A 26241-nucleotide genomic window follows, 5' to 3' on the forward strand; every position below is an offset into this window, starting at 1 on the left:
ATTTAAAGTTTGTCAAAAACATGTTTCTTAGTTTGTGGTAGTTTTGTGACATTGCTGAAATACATGAACTGCCAACGCTGCTGTTTTCTTGTACATAACTTCTCATACGTATCTGACATACATCTATAGTTTTGGGGTTAGTTTAGAGCAGGCCCGGTGACATTAGCCATGTTGAGGGAGGTTGCTTTTATTCTGAATTAGTTTCAGAAATTCTCACATGACTGATACAGAGGATTAATAACATTTATTATATGTTGTCACTAGATTTGCAGTGTACACAAAGCAATTTTATTTGGCATTACCTGATGAGGATTTCATGGTGCTGGCTGTATATGAGGGCCCTCACAGCTATTGCCATGCGACCTGACTGGGCTGATCAAACCATCCTAGCTGGGCAGTCTTTCCTTCAGAGGAGCAACCTATGAAAACGGGTATGTGCTCTGAGGTGGAAAAATATGTATCTGATACAGATCCCTTCTTTCCTTCTTTTGCTAACAATTCCAGTTTTCTCTGGGAAAGGACAAAAATGGGTTAAAAATAAGAACAGCTGAAACCAGAGCTAATGCATCCAAGACTTATTTAATCTGTTTGTCATGTCTAGTTATTCCTTCAAGGATGTTAAACCGGTTGTTCTTAAACATCTGTTAGGTTCCACCCTTTTGTCCAAGGGGGACCCATTGGCCACAGTTTGGCTGAACATCAATGTTTGCTTCCTTCCTGTGAGCTGCCAACTGACTCACGAGCAAGTCCTCAGCTGCCTCTGGGGGATGAGGGCCTGTGCTTGAAAATTTGAGCTGTGGCCTCATAAATGGGTTTTAGGTATAATAACAGTAATACGACACAGCAAACAGCATACCTGTTGATTTTATACTAGCTAACATCACATGATTTATCAGGACTTGTGCTTCCCTAATCTGTAAGAACAAATAGAAATTAAGCTTTCTATTCATGATAATCCATCAAAATAGAAATAGCAAGGTATTTCCCCAGATATATTCATTTGGCAAGATGAAGTTAGTATCTATCAAGTGCCTTCACTTTCACTTTTCTTTCACTTTTGGTAACATTAGTAACCTTCCCCAAATTTTCTAAAGTGATTTTTTAATGATTTTTGTATAGTTTATAGCAGTTAATGGACTTATCCCGCAAGCGCCTTTTGTTGCTTTGAACAAAAAAAAAAAAAAAAACCTTTTAGATCATCTCTGTTGGATTTTTTTCAAGGTATTCAGATGTACTGGCAATGTGACTTCATTGTTGTCTGACTAGCAAGAAGTTGGTAATATGATTAAATCAGATGCTATTCTGAAAGTTCCAGCAAACTACAGTGGTTTCATTTGGTACTAGCACTTCTAACCATTGTGGGATCTGAGCAAAAGCAAGTATGTGACCTCATTTTAAAGGTATGAGGTATCATCTACGGTGTTTTATCATAACGATGGTGTGATGCTAAAATAGCACGTGGCTATTTTATGTGGCTATAAAACAGCATTAGGCCTAGTTTTCATTAATCAATATATGTATGTGACACTGAAGAAGAGAAAACAAAGGGGATACTGCTCGTACAAAGCTGAATATTCAAATGAATAATTACATATTTCCACATAAATATAATTTAAGTCATAAACTGAACCACACCACTGTTTAGCACCAGCTTCTCAGACAGAGAGGGATAGATTTGTTCTTTAATTTTGGGAACTTAAGTTGCATCTTAGCAGTGATGTCCCTTTGGGGAAAACTTCCCGGATCCAAAATCATTGCCGGTTAGAAAAGACTAAAAGGAAGCCAACAAACAGAACCAGCAAAACTTGTGTTTACACATGCTTCTTCCCCATACTTTGTTTTTTCTTTCTTCCCCCAAACCAGAGAGAAGGTGTCTACCAGTGTCTCTTTCTCTCACTTTGTCATCCACCGCACCCCGCTCCTTCCCCCTTTTGGTGTTTTCTGTCCTTGCCTACCACAACGGCACTCCATTATGTTCTCTCTCCTTTCTTGTTCTTGCTCTTTTTCTACCCCATAACTTCTGTACCAGTCTTCAAAAGTACTCTGCAGTTTTTCCCTCAATAACTAGTTAGGCAAAGTTAGGTCAGAGGAATAAGAACCTTCTAGCAATGGTTGTAATGCCTTAAAGAATTAAAAAATGAGAAAAGTCAATCACTTTTCCCTTAGCATTTATAATGAAAGAACAGCTCCAGCTAACAATGAAATGAGGAAAAATACGTCTCTCTCAGGCTGGGGTTCAATCTAGGCCTGTAGTACCAGTAGAAATCCAGTAGGTTCGGTGTTACAACTGTTCTCCCTTCTCTCCCCTAAGCAGCAAATGAATTCCATCCCTGAACTCCTGTATATGAGGAAAAGGGGAAGCAAAATTGAGATTAAATATTTTCAGTATAGTAATACTCCTGCTCCTTTCCTGAATTTGCCTTGAATCTTTACCAAATGTCCTCATAAAATGTTGCTATACTATTTCTGGAAAGATTGAGTTGTACTTTTTTTTTTTTGTATATATTAATGAGGGCTTTCTGAATGCTGAAGTCTGCCATTTGTGCTGAGCTTTTGAATAGGTTCATCAGTGTTTTGAGAAGCCTGAAATGGTCTGATTATGGTGATTTCTCTTGGGTTCCACAGTAAAATCTCCAGGGTAGCATAGGGAAGAGGGAGCCTTAACAGTACTCAGATAAAGTTAACACACTTCTCATCAGTATATTTATGACAGATGGACAATGAATTGCATGTTATATATTGCCTTACATAAGCAATAGACAAAATCATTGGCTGTCTGTCAAAGCAGTCTACTGTATTTCCTGTCAGCTTGTGAATGTCTTGGATGACCTCAATGACTAAAAATCAAAGCTAGGCCACTCAAATAGCATTCAGTCATTGTATTGCATTGATTTCTTCTTTCCCCCTCAGATAAGCAAGAATGGGAAAGGAACATTTCTCAGCAGTTGTAGTTACTGGCAGAGCGTTGTAATAATGTGTTGGAAATCTCTAAGAATAGTGAGTCGATGGAGCCAGAGTATCAATGATGTGACTGTCTGTGGCCTCTTTTGTTCCTAGTGCTCCCACCATTGCTGGTACCGACTTCCACTCACTGAAGAAAATCCTGGCCTTTTCTAAATCTGCATTGTTTGGCTGCTAGAAAATCAAATAGTAATTTTGATGGTTTTATTCTCTAAAGTGTAGTGTTCAGATGAACTGGCAGTTGCCGTGAATGAAAAAATTGACACTTGCCTTAACACCATTGTTTCAAAGTTTCCAGTCCTTATATGGGAAAAATCCTCCTTCTTTCTCTGTGCCTAACAGTGGAAGTTTCTTTCCCCCTTCTCCAGGTTTTCTGTGGAGAATGGCTTACATTGTAAAAATGGAATCATATAGTTACATATATACTGTATGTGTTGGAAACTTAGTTCATATAAAATCCTCTTGGTATTTGTCAGCCCTCATTATTAAAATCTATTGCTTATGTATTAATACTGCTGTTTGCTTTCAGAATAGTCTTTATAATATACTAGTTTTTTTGTTTTGTTTTTATTTTTTATTCCTGTTGTCGTTTTTTATTTAATATGTTAATATGTATTTGGGATGAGGTTTGTTTTGGGAAAAGTAAGTGTAGTTTTACTAAGGGATGACAACATACTTTTGGTGGAAAATAAAAGAAAATTTCATTTGAGTAATGAGTTGCAAACATGAAATACTTCAGTAAGCATCTAGGAATGTTTTCTGGTATCCACTGTCCATTAATAATAGCACTTTTATTCTGCTGAATCCTGATTGCATGTTCCTAAGCATTCTTCAGTGTACCACTTGTATCTATTAGCCTTGTCACCTGATTAGATCTTTAAAATGGCCTTTGTGAGATGATTAGCTCCATTAATACTGCACTTTCTTTCCTAGCCATAATTTTCTGTGAACTCTAGCCTGGAATAATACTTTTAAAGTCAAATGCGCAGTTAACAAATTCAAGAGGTTTGTATTTGCAGTTGCAAAGCTGGATGCTTATCCCACTAGAAATACATCAGAACCATAATATCCATTTGTGGATGAGTTCTAGTTAAAACAAGGTCAAGTAGTAATAGATAATAGTGCATGAAAATCAGATAAATCTCAGAGGTCAGTACCTTTATTTTTCCTGACATTACAGAAGGCTTTCTATAGACCTCAACGGGTTTGTTATCTGAGTTCATAACCTTCAGAAAGGAGGTTAAGTCTGTTCCCTTCCAGTCAACACCCAAAATTTTGAGAAAACTATATTTTTGCTCTGGGAAGCGACAGCAGTATTAGTGCAATAAGGGTATTCAGGATCTATGCCGTGTTTTGTATTTAGACTTACCTGAAGATTTACCTGCTATTCTGTAATTCTTCCAGCTTGAAAGAAAAGAAGTAAACATAGTATATCACCCTGGAGCAGCTGAAGGAATTACCTGCCTGGCCCCTTGATTATTCTTATTGCCTCGCAGTAAAAACACCTGCAAGGACATTCATCGGGTGGTTGCTAAAGGATCTGTTATAAGGCACAGCAGCATGAAAGTAGCAGCTGAGTGTTCTTGGCAGATCTCTACAGCACCCAGACAAATGTCATTTAGCTTCCTCATTCAGTATTCAATCCATAAATCTGGGTTAAGAGAACATCTTTTTTTGGGGAAAAAAAAATAATATAATCTTGCTTGCTGTGGGGAAATCGTGCAGGGCACTAACAAAAGATTGGCTCTTTTTTTAGGTTAGGAGGCTGCCACTAACAAATTGCTGTGCTGTAAACTTGTCAGAGCAAGCATCTAGAGATAAAAGTGCTTGAAATTATCTCTATATAAAAATAACAACAATGGAAGAGATTTGTGTTTGTGAAGGTAGCAGAGCATTGCCTGAACTTTGAAAAAGTTTCAAACGTTCAAATTTGGGGTTTAGTTCTCTTTTTCCTCAGGAGACCCTTTTATTATTATTATTATTAGCTCAATAGACATGAATTAGTTGGTGGTTAGCAGTTCAGTCTCTGGCATAGATCTTTGTAGAAAAATGAAGAACAAAACAAATTCACGCTGTTACTGTATACAGTATAGTATCCTGGGGTGGAAATGAAAAAGGTTGGATACAAGATGTCAGGTAGGTATTTTTGACTCTCCTTTTCCCTGCTAAATACCACATGTTCTTCTTCTACCTTATTTTAAGGTTGCATCTGGTGTTTTTTATTAGATATGATTAAATAGAAATAGCTATCTATATGTAATATTTTATATGAAGTTGCTGAAGAAGGCCGTAATACAATATCAGGTTGAATATGTATCTTTCACCAACAAAATACATCTTCCCTCTCCCATCTTCTGCCTATGTCACATGGCTGGAAGAAGTCAAAATTTCTACAGTAAACAGTTTACTTACAAAGATGGAAGTGATGCTTGGGGGGAAAAGTAAAACTTTAGCAGCTTTAGCACCATTAATTACCAAAAGCATGGATCTCTTACACATCTTGTTTCTTTCTTACAAAGCAAGCAGTGTATGTATGTAATGCCAATGTATATATATAATAGCCAACTTTTATGATATGTTTTCAGTAATACATCGTAAATCTTTTCACTCATGATCCTCTGATAGCAATGAGAATCTGCTCCATCCTGCATGCAGAAGTTTTTTCATAATGAAATAGCAGTCTTAGTATTATTTTTTCTCATGAGTATATTGTACAGCTGAGAAAGGAAAACATCCTTGTGGAAAGGCACCTTTAAAGTCTGAAGTGAGGTTTTAAGAACAAAAGATATATTTGTATCATAAAGATTTGCCTTGAATTGTCTCCTTGGAGGGTGGAGGGAGAGAAAGCTAAGTGCATTATTAATGCTGTGCATATCTCATATAGCTCGTCCATACCTGTCTTTCAAATTCAGTTGAATACATTAACATTATTAGTTGCTGAACATTTCTGATGGGAGTTTAATATCCCTTTTTATTTAAGAAGTGTAGAGAATTTTACTGCAAACCAAAAGATGGTGAGCTTTGTTTTAGTATAAGCATTCTGCAGCCTTTTCTACATATGCCCTTTACTTCTAATTTGGCTTGACATTGCCATAAAAAGAGGTCTGCTTTTTTGTTTTATTTCAGAGATGATGTCTTATAGATCTTTTTGAGCAAATGCTTATTAGGTTCTAAGATGAAGGCATCTTTCTTTTTCTACATAAAATACATCAGAATTCTGCCTCTGTGTGTCAAGTTCCATTCTGTATCACAACTGTACTCATGGTTTAGATATCAATAGAGTCAAGGTCTGAGTTCATCATCTCCCTCTACAATATATATATGTATATTTTAATTAAAGAATTGAGAGTGAACTTCATGTATGGTTGAATAAATGAGTGTTTGGTTGTTTTTTCTTCTTCCAGTGGAGGGGAAAATATTTAATAAAGCATAACAAGTAAATAACTGAAGACAGAAAAGTTAAGGGATGACGGGGCTGTCATTGTGGTCCAGAAGAGTGCACTTCACCAGGAAGTATGAACTAAGCATTTAAACTTGCTATTTTAAGTACTTGCTATTTAAGTGCAGTAGAATAATTTCCTGGTGCCACAGCCACCGGGTAACGTGTTTTATTACAATTTGGAAAGGATATGTCAGGTCCTACTGCAACATGTTACCTTCCAGCAGAAAAGATACCACAGAATAGGTGAGAGGAGACAGGGATATACATCTCAGAACCAAACCATGACTATAAGGGACCTGTAGGCTTTTAAAAAATATATTGATGCAAATGTAAAGGAAGAATACATCCAAACAGGTGCCCTGAATTTGTCTGACTTATTATTAGCAACATTACTACAAACCAAGACTGAAACTTTAATCTATAATAGTGTAATATTTTGTTGAATAATTCTAATAAGTGCTTTACTTTTCTCTGGCAGATGAACGGGAAGATGTTCAAAAGAAAACATTCACAAAATGGATAAATGCACAGCTTGCTAAGGTAATTAATTTCTTATTATTATTTAGAAATCAAAATATATTTTGCATATTTTTCAAAAAAAAAAAGGAAGAAAAAGAAAAAAAAAATATTCTTCCACAGAGGCTTATTTTTCAATATAACAATGATAAGTTGCAGGTATTACTGAGCTCAGCTGACTGATTTATTAGAAACAATGTTCAAGTTTTATTACCTTGATTTCAGTAGGAATTGAAATGTAAGAAGCCATCATCTCCTCAAACAGCTGTCTGCCCAGATTTACTTTGCCTTTTCTCAAACTAGTTACACAGATACTTTACTGTTTCTTGGACGCCTTTGTTGTATTCTTAATATACCAAGGAGTTTCTTCTGTTGGGCCTGTATTTTCTTGTTTCTAGTTGCAATCACAAGTTTAGCAAAACCATATGAGTTGGGAAGGAGCAAGGTCAAAGATAAGAGGTGTGATTAAGTCAGCAAATGATGGAAGTTGATTATAATATGTTTTGAAATAGTTACCTTTTGTGAACTCTTACAGAATGGTAAAGATCTGGAAAAAAAAAAAGAACAAATAACTACTTAATTAAGAGTTCCCTCCCCCTTAGTAGTATATAATAATTCTATCTTTAATAACAGGTAAAAAATGAGCTCAAGCTATTAATTTGATTAAAGATTTTTGAAGTTCATGGCAGATAATTACCAAACTGTATTTGCCAGTAAAAAAATAAATCAACCCTATAATCTGTAATTTTATCTGCTAGGGAATAATTGGCGATAGAGAATAATGAAATAGTAGCTGTGGTATATTTTGCGTTTAGTCTAGCTTTTGATTATGTCCCATCTGATTCTTCTCATTAAAAGAGTAGTAAGATAGCCACCATAATGCTGAAAAACGTGCTCAGCAGTGGTGTAGTCAAACAAGGAGTCCCACATGACTTTTCCATGCTCTGGAGCATTTCCTAATAGTGACTCAAGTGGTTTAGACAGCACACATTTGTGTTCAGCATCTTTACAACAGAGATATCCAGCAGTTTGGAGGAAAGGATTAGGATGAAATACAGTCCTGAAGAAATGGTCTCAATCGATTGATGAATTATGAGACAAGTGTGAAGTATTATATGTAGGACAGAAGTAAAATGTATGCATATAGAAAGGGGAATAACTGTGCAGGCAATAATAAAGCAGAGAAAAGCTCTGGGAAGTGCAGTGAATCACAAACAAAATGAGTCACCAACATGGTACTATTGCAAAAAGGAGGGGAAAAAAAAAGCAAATTTATTATGGCTGTGATAATGGAAGTGCTTGACAGAGGGTGAGAGTTATAATTATTTTATTTTACTTGGCAAGAGTGAGGCTTTAGCTTGAATAATGTACTATCTCGGTCTTCTACATACAAAGAAATAGTCCCAGCAGCAGTCATCTGATCTAAGCTAATTTGAAATGGATTGCCAGTTAAGCCTTGTTATGGTCACAGAAATTGTCACAGAAAACTAAAAGTAACCGTTGCTTCTACATCTGAAGAAAATGTGATGTTCTTTAGAATGTTACTTGCTTAGAAATGGCTGTTTTACAGAATAGCAAAACTTGTAATTACTGAGGAAATCTAGTGCAAGTCTGCAGAAGAGGAACGAGAATTATGAAGGTTTTTAAATCTATGACCTATGAGCAGATGTTGTCAGTGTTAAGACTTGACCCAGTCCTCTGAATGATCTAGATGTATTTCTTCCAATTCCAGTTCAGTGGAGCATATTTTAGCTACCTCTCAGTTCAATTCTATAAATAGTATTTATAGGTATATGTGAACTTGAGTTCAAAAACATCCAAGAGAAGTGCTAATCGCCCTCTACTTTACTTGGACTGTGAGGAAGGTCTCCTAAACAGTATGGTTCAAATTTTACTCTGCCTCATGTGTCACCTGTGTTTTGGACAGGGTCTTTCTACTTCAACAAACTATGGAGGAAAACAAAACAAAACAAACAAACAAACAAAAAAACCTAGATCTTTAAATCTTGGACAAATTGATCGCATCCTACAAAATCATTATGCATAACACCAAAATAGTTTCAGAATAGTCAGTCTGAAAAGGGAAATTGCGTGTGTCTGGTAAGCTTGGTAATACCTGCTAGCTGCCTGTGTGGTACACATGCAGAAAGCATGGTTTGCTCCACAGTACAGTCATAGACCATGCAAGTTCTATTTCTGTCTCGGATTTTCAGGAGAGAAATACAGGAGGCTCTGCCTGTATTCTGCTGTAATATAGTCAATAGCTGTGCAGTATCTTGGGACTGTGTTTCTCTTTCTTCTAAAGACCAAGATGTCTTGGGATAGGTGGTCTTCAGGACATCATCGTGAAATTTCATTTCATGTGAAATCTACAGCTTATACCCCCTTCTTCTCCTGACCTATTTTTGGTGATTCAAATCCATCCCTGTTTCTAGTTGTGGAATTGATTTCAGTTAATGGGCTACTCCTGGTTAACAACTTCTCATCATTGTTAGCTTTGTAAAAGTACAATTAATTGTAGAATTGGTTTACATTCACTTCCATGTGGTTGTAGAGGTGCTCTCTTAAGAAAATTGACATAAAGGGTCTGAATTAAGACAGAAGAATATATAATGTCACTCATTTCTCTTATCTTTGAATAGTGTAATCCAGGTCATTAATCAACTGTAAGATATTTAGGGTTGAATGAAATTGTTTTTAATTTCCCCCAGCCTACTGTTTTTTAAAACAAGCAAACAAACAAAAAACTACTTATGGAGTCAAAGTAAAAACATAGTTGTGAATGCTCTGGATCTTAATTTGTGTTGGGTCTGCACTGCACTACCCCAAAGATTGTATTCCTTTCTTGGAAAGTCAGTCTATAGACTAGTAGTCTATAGATGCTAATGCCTCTGTATGCTTATTCTTTCACTAAGCTTTGAAAATGCTCATGTTTGCAAGCCGTTTTCACTAATGTAAATGCTAATGTAAATGAAAATGATGTTTCTACTATGAGGAATAGTAAATTGTTGAAAAATAATTTTCCAGTATATGTCATTAGCATAACCTAAGAACCCATGTATATTTACATGGGGGAAAAACAAACAAACAAACAAAACAAAAAACAAAACACCACACTTGTTCAAATCATAGGCCTGGAGGAAAGTAGTAGTTCTTTTTCTGGCCATGCATGCAGTGACTCTGTAGTTGGAACATGTATATCTACTTCAGACTCAGAAGCTCTCAGTTCAGCAATGAACTTGTAGCTAAGGAATCTAGTCCGTAAAATGAGATCTGTAAAATCTCTCAACCACATCTTTGTACATCTCTGTATATCCACGATGTGCGGACCCCAAAAACCTCTAGAGTCCAAAAAGTCCATGAAAGGGTACCTAGGAAAAGGTAGCAGAACTGTCAGCAAGATTACAATTGCTGTGGATGAAGCCATGTCTCTTCTCATACTTCTGTTTGCTTGTTGAATGGGGTGCTCTAAAATGAAAAACTGGGAAGAATGCAATTACAGGTCTTTCTTTAACAGCTTTGCAAATGAGTAGGTTACTCTCTAATGCCTACTCCTTTTACTAGCCAGAAATTGGATTATACAGAAATTCTGTGCATTAAAGATTGCAGTATGTGACTCATCTAAATAAGCAACTCATCAGTGTTTCAATAAGACAGGCCAAAAGTTGGCTTTTAACGTTCGTGAGACAAAACACTTAGTAATTCAAAACTATAGGAGAAATTGAAGAATGTAATCCAAGAGACCTTTGTATTTTCCCTGTTCTAACCGTAGACACTTGCATGATTTTCTTTAGTGATACCTTCTTGATTTACAATCTAAATGGCATTCAGTAGCTTGAAACTCAAAGCAACTTTAAACACGTGGAGCATATTACTTTAATATTTTATTCACAAAGAGATTCTCTTTGTCCTCAAAAGAATTTTATTTATAAAGTAATGAGGTTCTGCAGGGTTTACATAAGGGTAGCACAGGAACATATTATAACCTAGTTTTTAATAATAGAACTATAATTAGAACTTTCATAAAATATATTTCACGTCCTGGATAATATAGCTTTTGCTCAGATTCCAAGCTTTTAAAATTTGAAATAATGAAAGTGAATCACAGAATCTTAACTATGTTTTTGGGGAGAACGCTAAAATGTCAGGAGCCTTCAAATGTAGCAACTGTCTGATGGCACTGTGACGCATGCACAACTGTTACTGTAACAATGCTTTTACCATATTTTAAATAAGCTTGTGTGGTCTTGCTGGTTAAACATTTTCAGTTGTTCATTGCATAATAGGCTTCAAAATACAAAGCATTCATGAAGATAGAAATGTTCTTTATTTTCATGTAGGAAAGAGTCTATAAATAACAAAATTCCAGGACCAAAACCAAACAAACAAAAAGACACAGAAAAGGAAATATATAAATATATAATGTAAATATATAAATAAATACTGGTAATTTATTTTGTTCCCTCACTATGGAAAAGGTGTTTCAAAGTACCAACAATTTTAATAACAGCAATAAAAGGATCTGTTTTCAGTACAGACAAGACAATCAGCTAAACAAGGTCAATTTTGGTAGCTTCAATTTATGTTATACCCTTATGGATAACTTGAGTTTTTTGAACTTATTTTCAACAGCTTAACCTGTAAGTGGGTTTCATAAAAGGATGGTAGTTTGTGAATGAATTTTCAACATTTTAAGCGGCAGTATCAAAAAACAGATGTTCATAAAATCACTTGTAAATTCAGAAGTTTAACCATATTGTCCACATTTCTGCTAGAAAATGGTAGAAAATTCCACTACATAAGGAAGACGTTATATATGACAGTGCATTTTTTCATACAAACACTAGAATAATTAATCTTCAATGAGGTAGAGTCAAAAATCAGAAAATGATAGATTTTTAGGGAGAAAAAATGAGGTAATTTTTGATAGTTTCTGTACCTCGTGTTTTGGTTTTCCACTGTTGTTACTGAACAAGGTAGAATATGAAAATAAATTTAAAGATACCCAATATTTCATTACTGAGCTTCAAGAAAAACCAAGACTCTTCAGTAAGTAATCATTGTAGTAGAAAACTGAAACTATGAAAAATGGCATCTTTTTATAAGCATATGGATATACTAGGAAAAAAAAAGGCGTGGTTTGTGTGGTGACTATGGAATTAGATTCTCATTATTGTAGTAGTTGTGTGAAGAAACATAATAAAGACATAGCCTGTGTCAAAGATAGCCAGGTTGACAGCCTAATTTAAGATACTGGTGGCTAGTAGAGTAACACTCAGTAAAACAAAATACGTTTTTTGCTCTTTAAGTTGTTTGAATATTAGCTAGATGGTTTATGCAGGGATAGCACAAACTGAGAAGGGTACAATACTCTCAATGTTGGTCAAACCACATAGCAGTCTAAATAATCTCCTAATTACCCTGTGTTCATATGTGGATTATATGATATGAGGTGAGGGTTGGTCGCAGTTCTTCCTCTGCTCTTGAGTTCATGGACAACCTGAAGTTATTCAAGACTCCTGTTCACTTGAGTGGTTTCTTCAGATTGTAGCTTAAATGCCTTCTACATATCACATAATGAAAATGACTGGCACAAATGAAATGTTTACTGACTTTTTGAGGAAGTATGTCAAATATTTAAGGTACAGAGAGACTGAACTTCCCTTAGTCTGATATCTGATAGAGAAATCTGCACTGCTGCTTTTGCTTACACACCTGCCCAGTTTTCTGTGTTATCATTCAAAATGACATCAAATTAAAACAAATAAAAAAAGACACTTATGACAAAGTGAACTCAAAGAGACGCAGGGTTGGAAGCAGTCTGTTGAAGAACAGAATAGAGTAGTCTGGTGGGGAAGAGAATAGTTTCATCTGTAATTTATGTGAAAATATGTTAGCCACTATGGCTAATCTACTCCAAACTTCACCAGTTTAAATTCATCACTTAAGCCACATTTTTGGACTACAATTAATAATCATGAAAAGGAGCTGGAAGGGGGCTGGCAATGAATCACAAACAAACAAACAAAAAAAAGAGGTTTAGAAGGTTCACTATTTATCCTGTGCAAACTACTATCTTGACGATTAACCAGTAGGTCAAATGAAGACAGCTGCTTAGATGGGTTAGTGAGCAGTAGGAAAATTAAAATTAAATCTTGTATTTACGGGTTCATATCAGTGTGCTCAAGCTTCATTGGTATCTGTTGGCATGTTGTGTTTTGTAGAAGCAGAACAGTAGTCACATATGCACTTCTAAGAGGGGACTGACAAAGAAGATCCATAATTTTCACATATAAGAGTAATCAGTAGGGTATGCAGGTGGTGTTGGATTTCAGTTTTTAGAATTGATTTCTAACTAGTGCTTCATCATTGCCTTTGCAGGATGACCTTCAATATCATTGTAGAGAATTTCAGAAAAGTTAATTCAGAGAGCTGTGGTGATCTAGCAATTTACAAGCATTTATTGCCCTCACAAAAGCCTATCAGAGAAACAGAGTGAATAAAACTTTCCTAGCTCCACATCGCCACATATTAGCCTGCAGTCATTCCCAGCCAAAAACATTTGCATCTAGCTAATTATTTATACAGTGTGTTGAACCAGTACCTGATACTGCAGTGTAGATGTCCCCTCAATCTGCCTAATTCATCCAGCCTTTGACAGTTTCTCAGCTAAACTACAGAAACCAGAGTGAGTTCTTCCTACATTGCCTGATACTCTGTTCAAGTGGAATTAAAAGAGTCAGGAGATATCTAAACACTTTGTATTTACTTATTTACATATTTTAACAAATGCAAACTAGTCTCAATTGCATTCATTCTCAGTTACAGAATTAAAAAAAAAAAAAAGGCTTACTCTTTTAAGTTGAGGTAAAAGTCTTATTGAGAAATGTTGCATTTCTCAAGTCATGAAGTAGAATGTATTGTAATTTTACTGCATATTCATAATATGGATTGCTTTAAAAGCTTCTGGGTTTGTGCTCATATCCATTTCCTGATTTGGGTCTGTGGCTTTATGCTAAATTTCACCAAAAAACAAAGTTGTGCTCTATTCAACAAAGGAGCACAGATTTGGAGATAAATGTCAAGGAACATTGGATATCCCATGTAAGATAAATTCAGGCATCATTTTATATATTCACCTCTTATTAATCAAGAATTCCGGGACAAACAAAGATTAACTATTAGTAAAACCCTGACATTGCATCTGTGATGAAACCCTGATCAAATCTTTAATGGCAGCATACTAAAAGTGGATACAGTAGATGTCAGCTGAACCATAAACTAAGCATTGGTAATACCTGCAGAAAACAGTCAGAAAATCATACAGATTTAAAATTGCATCATGTTTGTAGTAAATCCAGAAAACTTACAATTCATATTATTTGTTATTGGTAAGACAGCAAGATTGATATTCATCTATCCTAAATACCTAATAAGTCTGTTCAGTTTTGTTCTCTGTTGACAGCCTTTTAAGATGCTTCTCACAGTGAAGGTGATGAGCAAGAGTAGTTTAGTAAGGTGGGAGCCAAATGACTTTCCTCTTCTACATTGTGGCAAATAACCAGAACTCTCATTGAAGATTAATAGTGCTTAACTTTGCTTTTCAGCTCTGTGTGATCAACACTACCCTTGGGATACATAGTGTTTTAAAATACCAGACTTCCTTATGCCAATAATCTTTTTATAATACGTCTTGCAAGAGCACACCAAAGGTCTATCATGTCTATTCCGTGTTATTAAAGCAAAAGCTTTTCATCTTTTTTTGAAGCTAAATGTTGTTTAAACCCAGTATAGAAAGCACATTTGCATTGTGAAGTGTTAAATTATTTTCCTTTTTTGGATGTCTCCAGAATACACAAGCAAGTGCCAGGAAGAGCACAGGCTCAGAATTATTTTTTTATAGTAAACTTCCTGTTAGGTGTCCATATTCTGCAACTTTTTTTTTTTCCTGATGTTGCAACAAGATGGTATGCATGCTGTGTGAATATTTACTATGTTTCAAGTCAGTTTTCTTTGGAATGAAAAATAATTTTTAATTAATTATAAAATGCTTTTTAAGGTAATATAAATGGCAATATGTCTATTTATTTTACTCAGAATTTTATTCTAGAACTCTACTATGTATGAATATACTTTTATAGATTTTTTGTATGAATTTAGCATGAATGGAAGTTAAGGACACTTTAGAGGCACAAGCATCTTCTGCATGTAACATCACCTCTGTGTGCAAGCTTTCAAATTTGTAATCTTGATGACTTCTTACATTTTGCTTCCAATATCATTTTTATCTCGTTGGAAAAATACTAAGGGCATGTCTCCTTTATCAATTTAATATTTATCAATATTTAAGTCTGCCCAATCTACATAGGCTTGGATGCTGTCAGGGAATAAAATACAGGATGAATCCCTTTGCATTTACTCTGAAAACAAGGAACACCAGAAGTTGCTTGGTGTCTCAATGCAGCATGACAAAAACAAAGCACTGTTTAAGAGGGAGGTCTTCTCTGTTTCAACATCAGAAGTGCAAGCTGCATGACCCACTGCGGCAGTCACTCAGCTGGAGATGCCTTTAAAACTGTCAGTACCAGTCCCTTGCACTGAAAACCCAGAAGGTACAAAAATGTATTTGGTTATGCTTCAAAGGCTCAACAACAGATATTTGAAGTAAACAAAAGACTAATGGGACTCTCTGTATTGTTTGTGGTTGTGTTTTCTTATTTTTAAAAAGCTGGTGTTCAAACAGCAGAGGTGTTGCTACGTGTGTGGGAAGGGAGGGGTTCTCAAACGCTTTTCTTCTGTAACATTCTCCCACTGCCAGGAGACTTTACACCTTTGCCTGCTTTTTTTTCCCCCAAACGTCTAAATGACTGCAATTAAACAAGACAGCTCTTGGAGAGCAGATTCTTTTCACTTTGATGAGAAGTGAAACTTCTCCTTCCACTCTATTATCTGCGGGTCTTTCGGCAGGCTCAGAGAGCGTGGTTACTCGCCGTGTCTCTCAGCGGACCCTTCGCTTGCAAGCTTGGAGCAGCTCTGCTCCCTTGACTGCACAAGCAGGGACATGTTTTCTCTGCTTTCCCTTCACATGCTTAAATTCAAACCTAGCTACAGTTCAGGAGCAGCTCTTCCCTGTGGAGTGTGGGGTCTGTCTCCACCAGAGCTTTATGTCCACCTCGGAGCCTGACCCTGGTGGTGGCCGTGCAAGCTCCTGGCAGGGCACCAAGGCCACCCTGTGCTTCTCCACAACAGCCCTCAGTGGGGAAATCTCCAGCAGTTAGAAAGCATTACAGCTGTCGCTGCTGCAACCTAGCCACTGAAGATGATGTAATACTCTTGGTATCTTTTATTTGCACATATAAAGGTTGTGTTTCTTTTTGGAATCAGATTTTAAGCCTTAAAATGTTTTCCACTGTAGGTGACTTCCCTTCCAAAACACGTGAAAGCAAATTATCTTCAACAATAAGCATTTGCATGACTACACATTTTCACCGTTAGAAACGTCTGAGTGAATACAGAATACATATTAAACATTTCTAAAATAATGTAGTATGCCAGGCCTTTAATTTGAAACTTCAGAGATTAGTGGAATTAGGAAGCTTGACTAAAATATATACACTTTTATTATGTTAAAATCTTTTGTCTTTGCATTCTTGTTTTTGTAGCCATTCTTGCAGAATATCAAAGGTTCCATCAGATGCATTAAACATGCCAAAGCAAGCAAAGCAATCACTACTGTTAGCAATAGAGGGCACTGGACTTTCATTTCTAATATATCTTACTGGAGAAGAAAATACTCAAGTTAAATCCACTGTTTTCCTGCTCAGATTTGGACTTGCACCTCATAGTCTGTTATTCAAATCCTCATATTTTTACTGCACTGTAAGTCAAAAGTATTCATCTAAATAAAACTAAATAGAAAGCTATTCTCTTGAAATTATTTTTGTGTAAGTATCTTGGGGTGGGAGGAGCAAGTTAAATATAGCACTACAATATTGGTCTCAGTGGTGCATATGTCTTGCTTGCAAATTTGTAAACATTTACAAATTTGCATGATTGTTGCTGGCAGTAGACATCATCATTTCCATGCTCAGAATTCATTACCATTACATCTAATCATCTTCAAAACCTCCAAAGCAAAACTCTTCATACAGGCAAATAAGGCTTTAGTGAATTTATACTCATGCTGAAAGTTCAAAAATAAAAACATGAGAAAACAGCATTTTGTTTGAACCCACTTACTTTATATTATGTAAATATACTGAAGCTCAAGCAAATCGTACAAACCATTCCTCCTATCTGCAAAACGTGCATCACATTCAATGGAGAGGGGAAAAGAGAAGGTACAAGCATGTACACTTAGGAGTGGGGCACCTATCCAGCATACATCCTTGTCTCAGTGTCACGGCACGCTAGTCAGTGAGGCTGAAAGTCAAGGGGTAGCTTGTCAGCTACCAGCCCAGCTGCATGCTGTAGCCCACAGGTGGGACCTCTGGTGAGCCACTGCCCTCCCTGCTGCTGTGTATCATTCTTAAAACTTCTGCCTGAGGTCCTAAGTATATCCTGTGCCTCTCAGCCAGTGTCACTTCTTTCAAGGGGCTGCCTTTGAAATCAGGAAGTTTGGCCACTCCTCCTATGTGTATGAACGCATGAAATATTTTTCAACAAGAACGTCTTAAAAACAAAACTCCCCAACTCCAAAAGACTCAGTTTTAGACAGACTGCATTCATGTTATAGAGTGCATTTTTGGATTTTGATGTTTCAGTGATGATTAGATGGTTCTCAGTTCTGTAAGTACTTACGTTTTTGTGTACTGCTTTCTTTATTATGCTTTTAATACCTGTGTTGTGCACAAATAATTTTTATGCCTTCAAGGGATATACTGATGGACATGATTTTATACCTGCATCAAACTCAACTTTTACTGAGGTTAATTTCTTTAAACCACATTTTAGGTCCTACTGTGGCATGAAAACATAAAAGATGATACTATAAAAGATGTTCCTGTGGTAGAAGGACATTATTAGAAATAATAATGTTATTTGTACGTGGTTGCAAATAATTTTATTTGCACAAGACCTTGTATATTTATTTTTACATCTCAAGGTGCTCGGTCAGATCTTGGCGGTGTTTCCGGCCCAACACCTCAAGACTATGTGTAACTGTTACAGCTGCTTTACTCTGTTCTTTCTCTGATCATATGTATGGGCTCTTTTGAAAGGGAAAGACTGTGACCTTGCACATGATATCTGCAGTTATTTCTCAGCAGCAGTGGTAAAATTGATGCAGGCACCCTATTAAGTCTTTGCTTAGAGAATTAGGCATATAAAAAAAAAATCCATTTTTTTTTCCAGCTCTGGAAAGGTTACCTGATTTGTAAATCTTTTTTTCTTGTTTCAGTATCCCAGTCCAATTAAATATTGATATTCACATCACTGACTTTGCTAATACTTTCAATTTTTTCAAAGATCTACATGACAGGTGTTATTACACAGAATAGCCATTTTTCTTTTCTATTCTCTTTTCATAGTGTGTTTGATTGATTTGCCAGTTTAAACCCATCACATTTACTTCCTGGTAATACTAGTGGCAGGCACACACAGCTGAGTTAAAAGTAGGATACTTTTAGTATTCTCAAGTACTTAGCATTGGTTCTATTGAAATTAAGTGTTTAGAGAAGACATTTTTCTCAAATCATCTTAAAAAATATAAAATATCTTTATATAAGGTTATCAGATGTGTTTTTTTACCATCTCATATGCTTTGGAATACTGAAACAGCTTTCAAGAAATTTATTCTAGTATTTTTGCATAAGGGAAAGACCAGTACATCTCTTTTTTGATATGTTGTGATCTTTAAACTTCAGCTTAGAAGCAAGTTGACCAGTGCTGTCTAATTATTGATATAGACTAAATGAGCATTTGTGTTCTTACCTGACTGTATCTTTGCCCTATAAATGCAAAATATTACTTTTATATACTATATTAAAAGCTATACTTAGGCCTGGTAAGAGTTAGGAGTAAATGTTGCATCTCCTTGAGGCAGTTAAAAATAAAAAAGACATTCCTCATAAAGTGAAAATTATATATAGATAAGTAAAACAGAAAAAGACTCTCTCTGGAAAGTTGCAGTTAATACGAGAATTTAAAATAAGATTTTTTTTAATGCTTTAGTATTACTTTTGGGGAAAACTTTTATGCTAAGAGCTTAAAAAATAATAAAACCAGCATTTTCTAATACCTCACTTGCAGGAAACATGCCAGGGAGTCCATAGCAGGCTACTAGATGATCAGCCTTTTTCAGTCATGCACACATGAATCACAGTGACTCATCTGTGTACTGACCACACAGCCCACCACCTTTTCAGCCATCAGTGGCAGCTGGCAATCATGGTCTGCCATGTGGCCCAGCAGGTGACGGAGTGATGGTGCCCACGCTGCTGGCGGTGGTGGGTGAGTGCAGGTGATCCCAAGGTGCACTCTTACCAAGTTAGAACTGGCTCCACACACACAGCTTCTCACATTGGTGGCTGGCTTTACCCATGATCTCCTCCAGGGTCTCTGAATGTGATCTGCTATGGTTAGTCCTTACTTTGGTGATCTCTGGTCTCACGTGGCGTCACATAGGTCCCCCAGTTGGATATTTCCTTATTCATCTTGCCATGATTTTATCCATTGTCATTGTTTTCCACCAGGTGATGTGTTAAATCACCTTAAAGGCTAACAGTTGCTTTTTGTTGGTAGTGGTGGACCACTCACATTAAAGCTATGGTTTGCATGATTGTCTGGGGAAAAATTGAGGTGGTAAGGGAAAGCCACAGGTTAGTAGCTGAACTTTTTCTGCATTTGCTTACTCTGGAGGAGACAAGGAAGCTTCCTTCATTAGTACATTTCTTTGCACAGCATGATTCTGAGGATCCGTCTTAAGTTCAATGGCATTAGAAGTCACTTCTAACAGGAATAGAAGTACAAAATTGCAGCAGAGAGTGGATCGAAAGAAACATATATAAAACTGTAAGCCATTAACTTTGTTTGCAATCTGTGGCTTATTTAAACTTTGTAACCAAAATATGGAGGGTGTTAATGATGCTCATATGCACTTGGGGAGCTATAAACAACTGTTTCTATATGTGGCAGTAATGGTGCAAATTTAGACACATTTCACAATTGCATTAATTCTTCAGAGGAGTCAGTACTAATACATACATGCAAGTGATACAGAAAAAGTGAGTATCTGTAAATATTTTGATATTTTCCTCTAGAAAAGATTAAATGGAAAAGACCTTGTGTTTCAAAAAGCTCTTTGCTGTTAAGACAGAAAACAAAGGGTAGAAATGAAGTCAGCTTACACAATGGAGAAAGATTAGCAGTGGAGTTGCATGCAAATCTGTGTTGGGATGACAATTATCTGGTAAAGTGATATGGCAGAACTACTGATGGTTCAGAGTCATTCAGGTCAGATAGCAGGCCTTCTGCAAGCCTTTGGTTGTTTACGTGATACTGAGTGGCTAGGTGATTAAATGGCAAATGACAATCAGTACCTGTTTAAAAGAAGAAAAAACCAAAACAAACAAACAAACAAAAAACACACAGAAACAGGTAACACTTATGTTGTTTTTACCTTTCTGCATACTATATATCCTAAATGATGTGTTACCACCCAGAGCGGTCTACAATTAGTCACATATCTTTCCCTATGAAGCTCAAAAAAACTCGTTCACTTAGTTTTTGATGTTTCAAATGATGTCACCGTGAAATGTAACTCCATCTTGAAAATGCTGAACATTATGGAGTTTAGGAAATTCCTAACCATAATCTCATAGAAATTAGGGCGTTATTCTGAAACAATATATGATGTAATGCTTGTCCTATTCTTTCATATATATTTTTTTTTCTTAAGGATTCTGTGCTGGCCACCAGCAGAGATGGATGAACTTAGAAGAGCCCTTGGTTTGCCCAAAATAGCAGTTCTTATTTTACCCACTTACAATAATTTTATGCTAATTATGCATTAGAATATTCAAGATTTTTTTTCCCCAGGAAATGAGGATCTCTTCCCACAGTGAGATATTAATGACACTATATTTAGCATAACATCAAAATGGCCCTCCTAGGCATGGAAATACTAATCCAAAAGCTAGAGGCTAGGCTGAGACTCCAGCTGTGACAGAGCAATGAAGACGCCCCAACTCACTTCTGGGTGGGTGAGGAAATTCAGTGTGCTGGGAGGCAGGAATGAATGCAGGGCCTGGAGTAGGCACACAACGGCCAGATGCTTTTATCTTTACATAAAGTCCAGCTACAAAGAGCCTGGCTGAGGAAGTGATGTGTGGTGATTTATCCCCTTCACTTGGCCCAGCTCCAAGTGCAGCCCGCCAGAAGGCCTGGATCATATCTTCCGTTCTGTAGTCTCCCCTCTCTTCTATCCACATCAAACGTATTCACCCCATCACATCCTTTGGCAGAAATTTAAGGAGAGATTCTACAATGGAAGTCTCTGCTTTGATTCAGGCTCAAACTGAGAAGGGCCATGGGACAGGGAATGAAGCTTGAGTTGATTGTGCTAGATGAAGCAAACTCCTCAAATTTAGGTTTAGACTGGAAAGCCTAGCTTTATCTAGCAGAAATCTGAAGTCATGGATATGGTGCATTATTGTCAAGAAATGGTAGAGCTGATTCAGTACTAAAAATCTGGCATATACAACTCAGAAATTTAAACAAGCCGTTCCCCTGTTCTGATCACGTAAGAATGATAAACAAATATTATAATGATGGAAATCCAGAAAATGAGGTTGCTGAGATTCAGGATAGAGAAAGCAAAAAATACAACTCTGAGGTGTCCTTGAGCTTGCATTACGCAACCAATTCAAAACAATTTTATTTTTTATTTTTCCTTCTCTAAATACTGTAGAGTTAAGCGTGGAATCCAAAATGGTCCCTACTTGCATACCAGAGCATACTCAAAATGCACTTAATATTCCCATTCAAAAGTCAGTACCAGAATGCTTATTACATGGTTTGGAGCTCTACTGTGTAATCTTTGATTAAATATCCCCAACTATTAAATGCTTACTTAAACTTGCAGGAAGAAAAAAAAAAAAGTGAACCCTCAAAGCAGAAAGTATCTTCCTTACAAAAAAATGCACCAAATGTTGTCTTCCCTGAGAATCTAGGATGGTGAGGTGATCACTTGGAAATTAATTTTGTCTTTTGGATTTAAAAATCCTATTCAATGTGATTTTTAAAAATTGCTTGAATATTGGACACTGTGGCTACTATGTTCTCTTTGTTACTACAGCAGATGTTTTTTCTTAACTTGCCGGGAAATAATGAAAATACACTTGAAAACCTCAACATTTCAGAACCCTAAGTGATATTCAGTGACCTTCTACGCCATGCTAAACTATTCAGTTAGATTTGCCCATTAGCTAAAGGGAGAAGACTAGTATTAAACAAGCTTTGTTTTTTCCCTTGTGTTTTTCTGGTTGATTGAAGATGTATTCAGTTTGTGGGCTGACAGGAAAAGTATATGGAGAAGGTCAAACAGGTTACAAGTGTCTTTTAAATCTTAAGTTTCCCAGTTCTGTAAGACTATGAGCAAAATAATAGAAACCATGAGCCCTAATAGAAAAATGTACTCTCTTTATGTTTTTCCTTTATCTCTAAAGAAGAGAAACGTATTTAATAGCTTTCTACCCCCTTTCATTTAGCTGCAATATTCTCCTCAATTTATCTAGGTCACTTAGGCCTACATACCAGTTAGATATTTTTAGCTTATTGGTTGTCTTCTACTTCTGGCGAATTGGCCTTTTTGCAATTAAACTTCCTGTCATGATTTTCTATTTCCTTTTTTATTTTTTTTCTGGGAGGAGAAAATTAGAGGACAACATCTGACTAGGAAGAGTGGGTCTGTCTTGGTATGCAGTGCAGGTCTCCTTTGGTGTAGAGAATTAGACAAATCGTGATGAATCTGTGTGCATGTACTTTCCTTTATAGGAATATGTCTCCTTGCTTCCCTAGATGAAAAGGCAAGTACGAACTCTGAGGAACTGATCAGTGGGGCACAGCAGGGAGAACTCTGAGCAGGAGTCGGTCATACCATAGGTATGACCACTGAGGCTGCATAACTGATTCATGTGCAGTCAAACCAGTTGTGAGGTGCTGTACGGCACCATGGAATTATGCCCACGTTCTCCTGCAACAGGGCACTGCAGTGACTGCTTGTAATACATCTTGTAGTTGTGTATACAGCGCCAAACACAACAGGCACCTAACTTTGATTAGGCTTATTAGGTATGGCTGTAACGCAAACATGGTGATATTCACGCCACCCAGCACTGGATGTGGAACTTTGGCAAAGTATTGCAGAAATTAGCAAGTTTGTCTTCCTAAAATTCCTGTATACAAACAGAGGAGAGAGATTAATGTATTACTCTGGAGGGTGGTGTAGAATTGGTTCACCTGAATGCTTATAATAACTGTGGCAATAGAAGGAAACAAAAATAGAAATCTTCTGTTGCTAACTCTCAGTGAAGAATGTGTTATTTTGTAATTATCTTATTGCTTGTATTACTAATGAATATGCTGGTAGCAGATTATGATCTTGTGCATTCATGAATTTGCGTTTAATTGTAAATGGAAGGAACGCATAAGTAGTATAAAATTATATTTGTTTTATACAAATGTTTCACTAAATATTAGTATTTTAATTCAATATAGTATCACATGCTTCATCTAAACTGAAAATTGTCGTTCATTGCTATGTATCTTATCAACTAAATGATGGCGGGCCTTTTGGGGAAAGTAATCACAATTTAATAATGTACGCATATAAAATTTTATGCTATTTTAAAAGCTTATAACCTAATATTAAATTATACTGTGAAAATATCAGAAAAGAATGAAGGTATTGCATATGTGGTCTGCTCTGCAACTGATGCATTGGGTAGAATATATGAACTGCATATGAAGCTCTGAAATTCAACTGTGGAAAATAGTCCATGTAATTATTAGCTTCTCCCATAATGCAGTTAAATATGTTTTCTTTTTCTCTCTGTAGAGTCAATGAATCCAAATGGTCGTAGCACAACATGGAAAGTTTTCATTTTAAAAAGGAAAAGAGGCATGGCTTAACATTTCATAATGTTATGGTTCACTTTTAGGCAGACTAGTCTGTGTCAAATAATCGCAAGATGCTTGACATACTTCAACGTACCAAAACATATCATGATCTTGCATCATAGTTACCTGATGAAAAGTAAAGTTTTCTTTATAAATGAAATGCAATTACAGGGTAGAAAAAGAGGTAGATTTTGCCTACCTTTTTTTTTTTTATTATTTTTAAATGAAACAGTCATATATTAAATGCCTTCCTAACATCCATATTTGAATTTTCAAGAAAGTTCCAAAATTAATTTATTTTACCTAAAAGGAGGGAAAAAAAAAAGTTTCCATGAAGAAGGGGAAAAACAAATGAGACTATAACTGAGTATAACTTGATTATACCACATATTTTCAGTCCTGCAATCATACTTGCTTTGTACGAGTTCTTGTCATGTAGTGGAAGTCAGAATATGTGTTTATTTGTTGGATTAGGATTTAAAAGTGCATTAAACTATTTAACATGGATTTTTCACTTGAGTTCCTTTTAGTTAGATCTCTCAAATTTTGTACTTTCTCACATGTGCAACGTTTGTTATTTTGATACTGATTTTGCCTATGATAAAACCATAGTTGAAAAACTGGAGAAGTTGAGAAGAAGCCTTGGCATTAAGCATAACCTAATGTTTTACTCTTTTGTGTGACTTTTTAGGTGTTTCCATTTTATAATAGATCTCAAGTGATCTTTGCTTTTCTAGGACAAATCTTGCATTTGTTTTTAAATTGGCCTGGACTTTAAAACAATTCTGAGTACAGTGAATCTGAAAAGCAGGATAGTTTTTTTCCACAAGAGTGGCAAATCAAAATAAATTGGTATGGCATGGAATTCTTAAGAAATTGGTTATTTGAGATATGTTTGGGGACATTGATGTTATTTTTCTTCAAGCTCCGGGTGCCTGGTTGAGGACTATATATTCCCCACCATGTATAAAGGTGAGAGGATACTGCAGTCACCATCACAATATCTCTGCCCCATCGTCAAGGGGTGCCTAATTCTATCAAGGCAAGCTGTAATGCGGGAAAAAATGCAGCTTGGGATGTCTAGTTTTAGTTACGTTAGAGATGTTGCTTATCGTTCCTGAAATTCTGTTACCTGAAATTAAATGCCAGTTGTATTTTTTTTCTTGATATCTAGAACTGATAGAACTGAGATAGTCAGTTCTGTGTATGTACATATGTGTATATACACACAAACTATTATTATTATATTATTGAGTATATAATGTAAACATTCCCTTGTTGTTATGCTATGAGAGCCTAAAAGACACTCTAGCTAACTCCAAACTTGTTTTCAGAAAACAGATAATATGTTCACACAGTATCATTAGTAAAGACATGCATCACATCCATAAAAGCTATGTGAACATTCATGCTGCTCTGCCTTCAGTCATAAATAGACTAGAGGTGTTCAGATGGTTGACACCTGAGTCACAAAACTTGGTAATCCTAGCAATGGTAATACTAATGTTATTCTAGATGTATATGGCTGTACAAAGTATGGATGCACTAAAACAACATCAACTGATAGAAGTTCTTGTGAAAAACATTTTGGTCTTCAAATTATCTTTTTTTTTTTTTTTTAAAGCAGTTATCACCAAAGTGATGAGGAAAATTGCCTCACCCAAATTACTAAACAATGGACAATAAAACTATCTGCATGTAAAGAGATTGACTCCTAAAAAAATAAATAATAATAATAATAAAAGAAAATAAAAGAAAAAGTATTTGGGATCCACATAACATCATTTCACTTTTGTAGCTGATGATATGAGTAGAAGTTAATGATTATCAAGGAATTTGGATGGGTATTGACAATAAGAAACCAAATCATAGACGGAATTCTTACTGGAAAAGGTCAGCTTTCACTAACAATATTAAGATATTAAGGTGGTCAGTGTTTCTGATTTTTCTAACCTCTTCTGACTTAATGTACAGTAATCACATGTATTATTGGTACATCTAAGCAATGTTCTCCATTAAAACAAAGGAAAAGTTATACAGATAGAAATGTCTTTTACAGATGGAAATGTCTTTAGGCATTTGAACTGTACTTTCAGCTCTTTCTTGTGAGTGCCTAAAGCTGGAAGGAAGAAAAATAATGCTGTGCTAAGGAAGTATTTTCCCCAAATACGGTCCAGCATCTCTAGCTCAGATTTGCAGTTACA

The 26241-nt window shown here is 36.0% G+C and overlaps 1 protein-coding gene across 15 annotated transcripts in view; it reads left to right on the forward strand.

Annotated features, from left to right (window-relative positions):
- DMD (dystrophin) overlaps window positions 1–26241 on the forward strand; it is a 1239454-nt gene that overhangs the window by 279635 nt on the left and 933578 nt on the right. For all 15 annotated transcript variants that reach the window (XM_066990426.1, XM_066990443.1, XM_066990448.1 and 12 more), the window contains exon 2: window positions 6882–6943. In XM_066990426.1, the coding sequence (XP_066846527.1) occupies window positions 6882–6943 (62 nt within the window). The remainder of the gene's footprint in view (window positions 1–6881; window positions 6944–26241) is intronic.

This window comes from Anser cygnoides, chromosome 1 (assembly GCF_040182565.1).
Source record: "Anser cygnoides isolate HZ-2024a breed goose chromosome 1, Taihu_goose_T2T_genome, whole genome shotgun sequence".
Classification (NCBI taxonomy): Eukaryota; Metazoa; Chordata; class Aves; order Anseriformes; family Anatidae; genus Anser; species Anser cygnoides.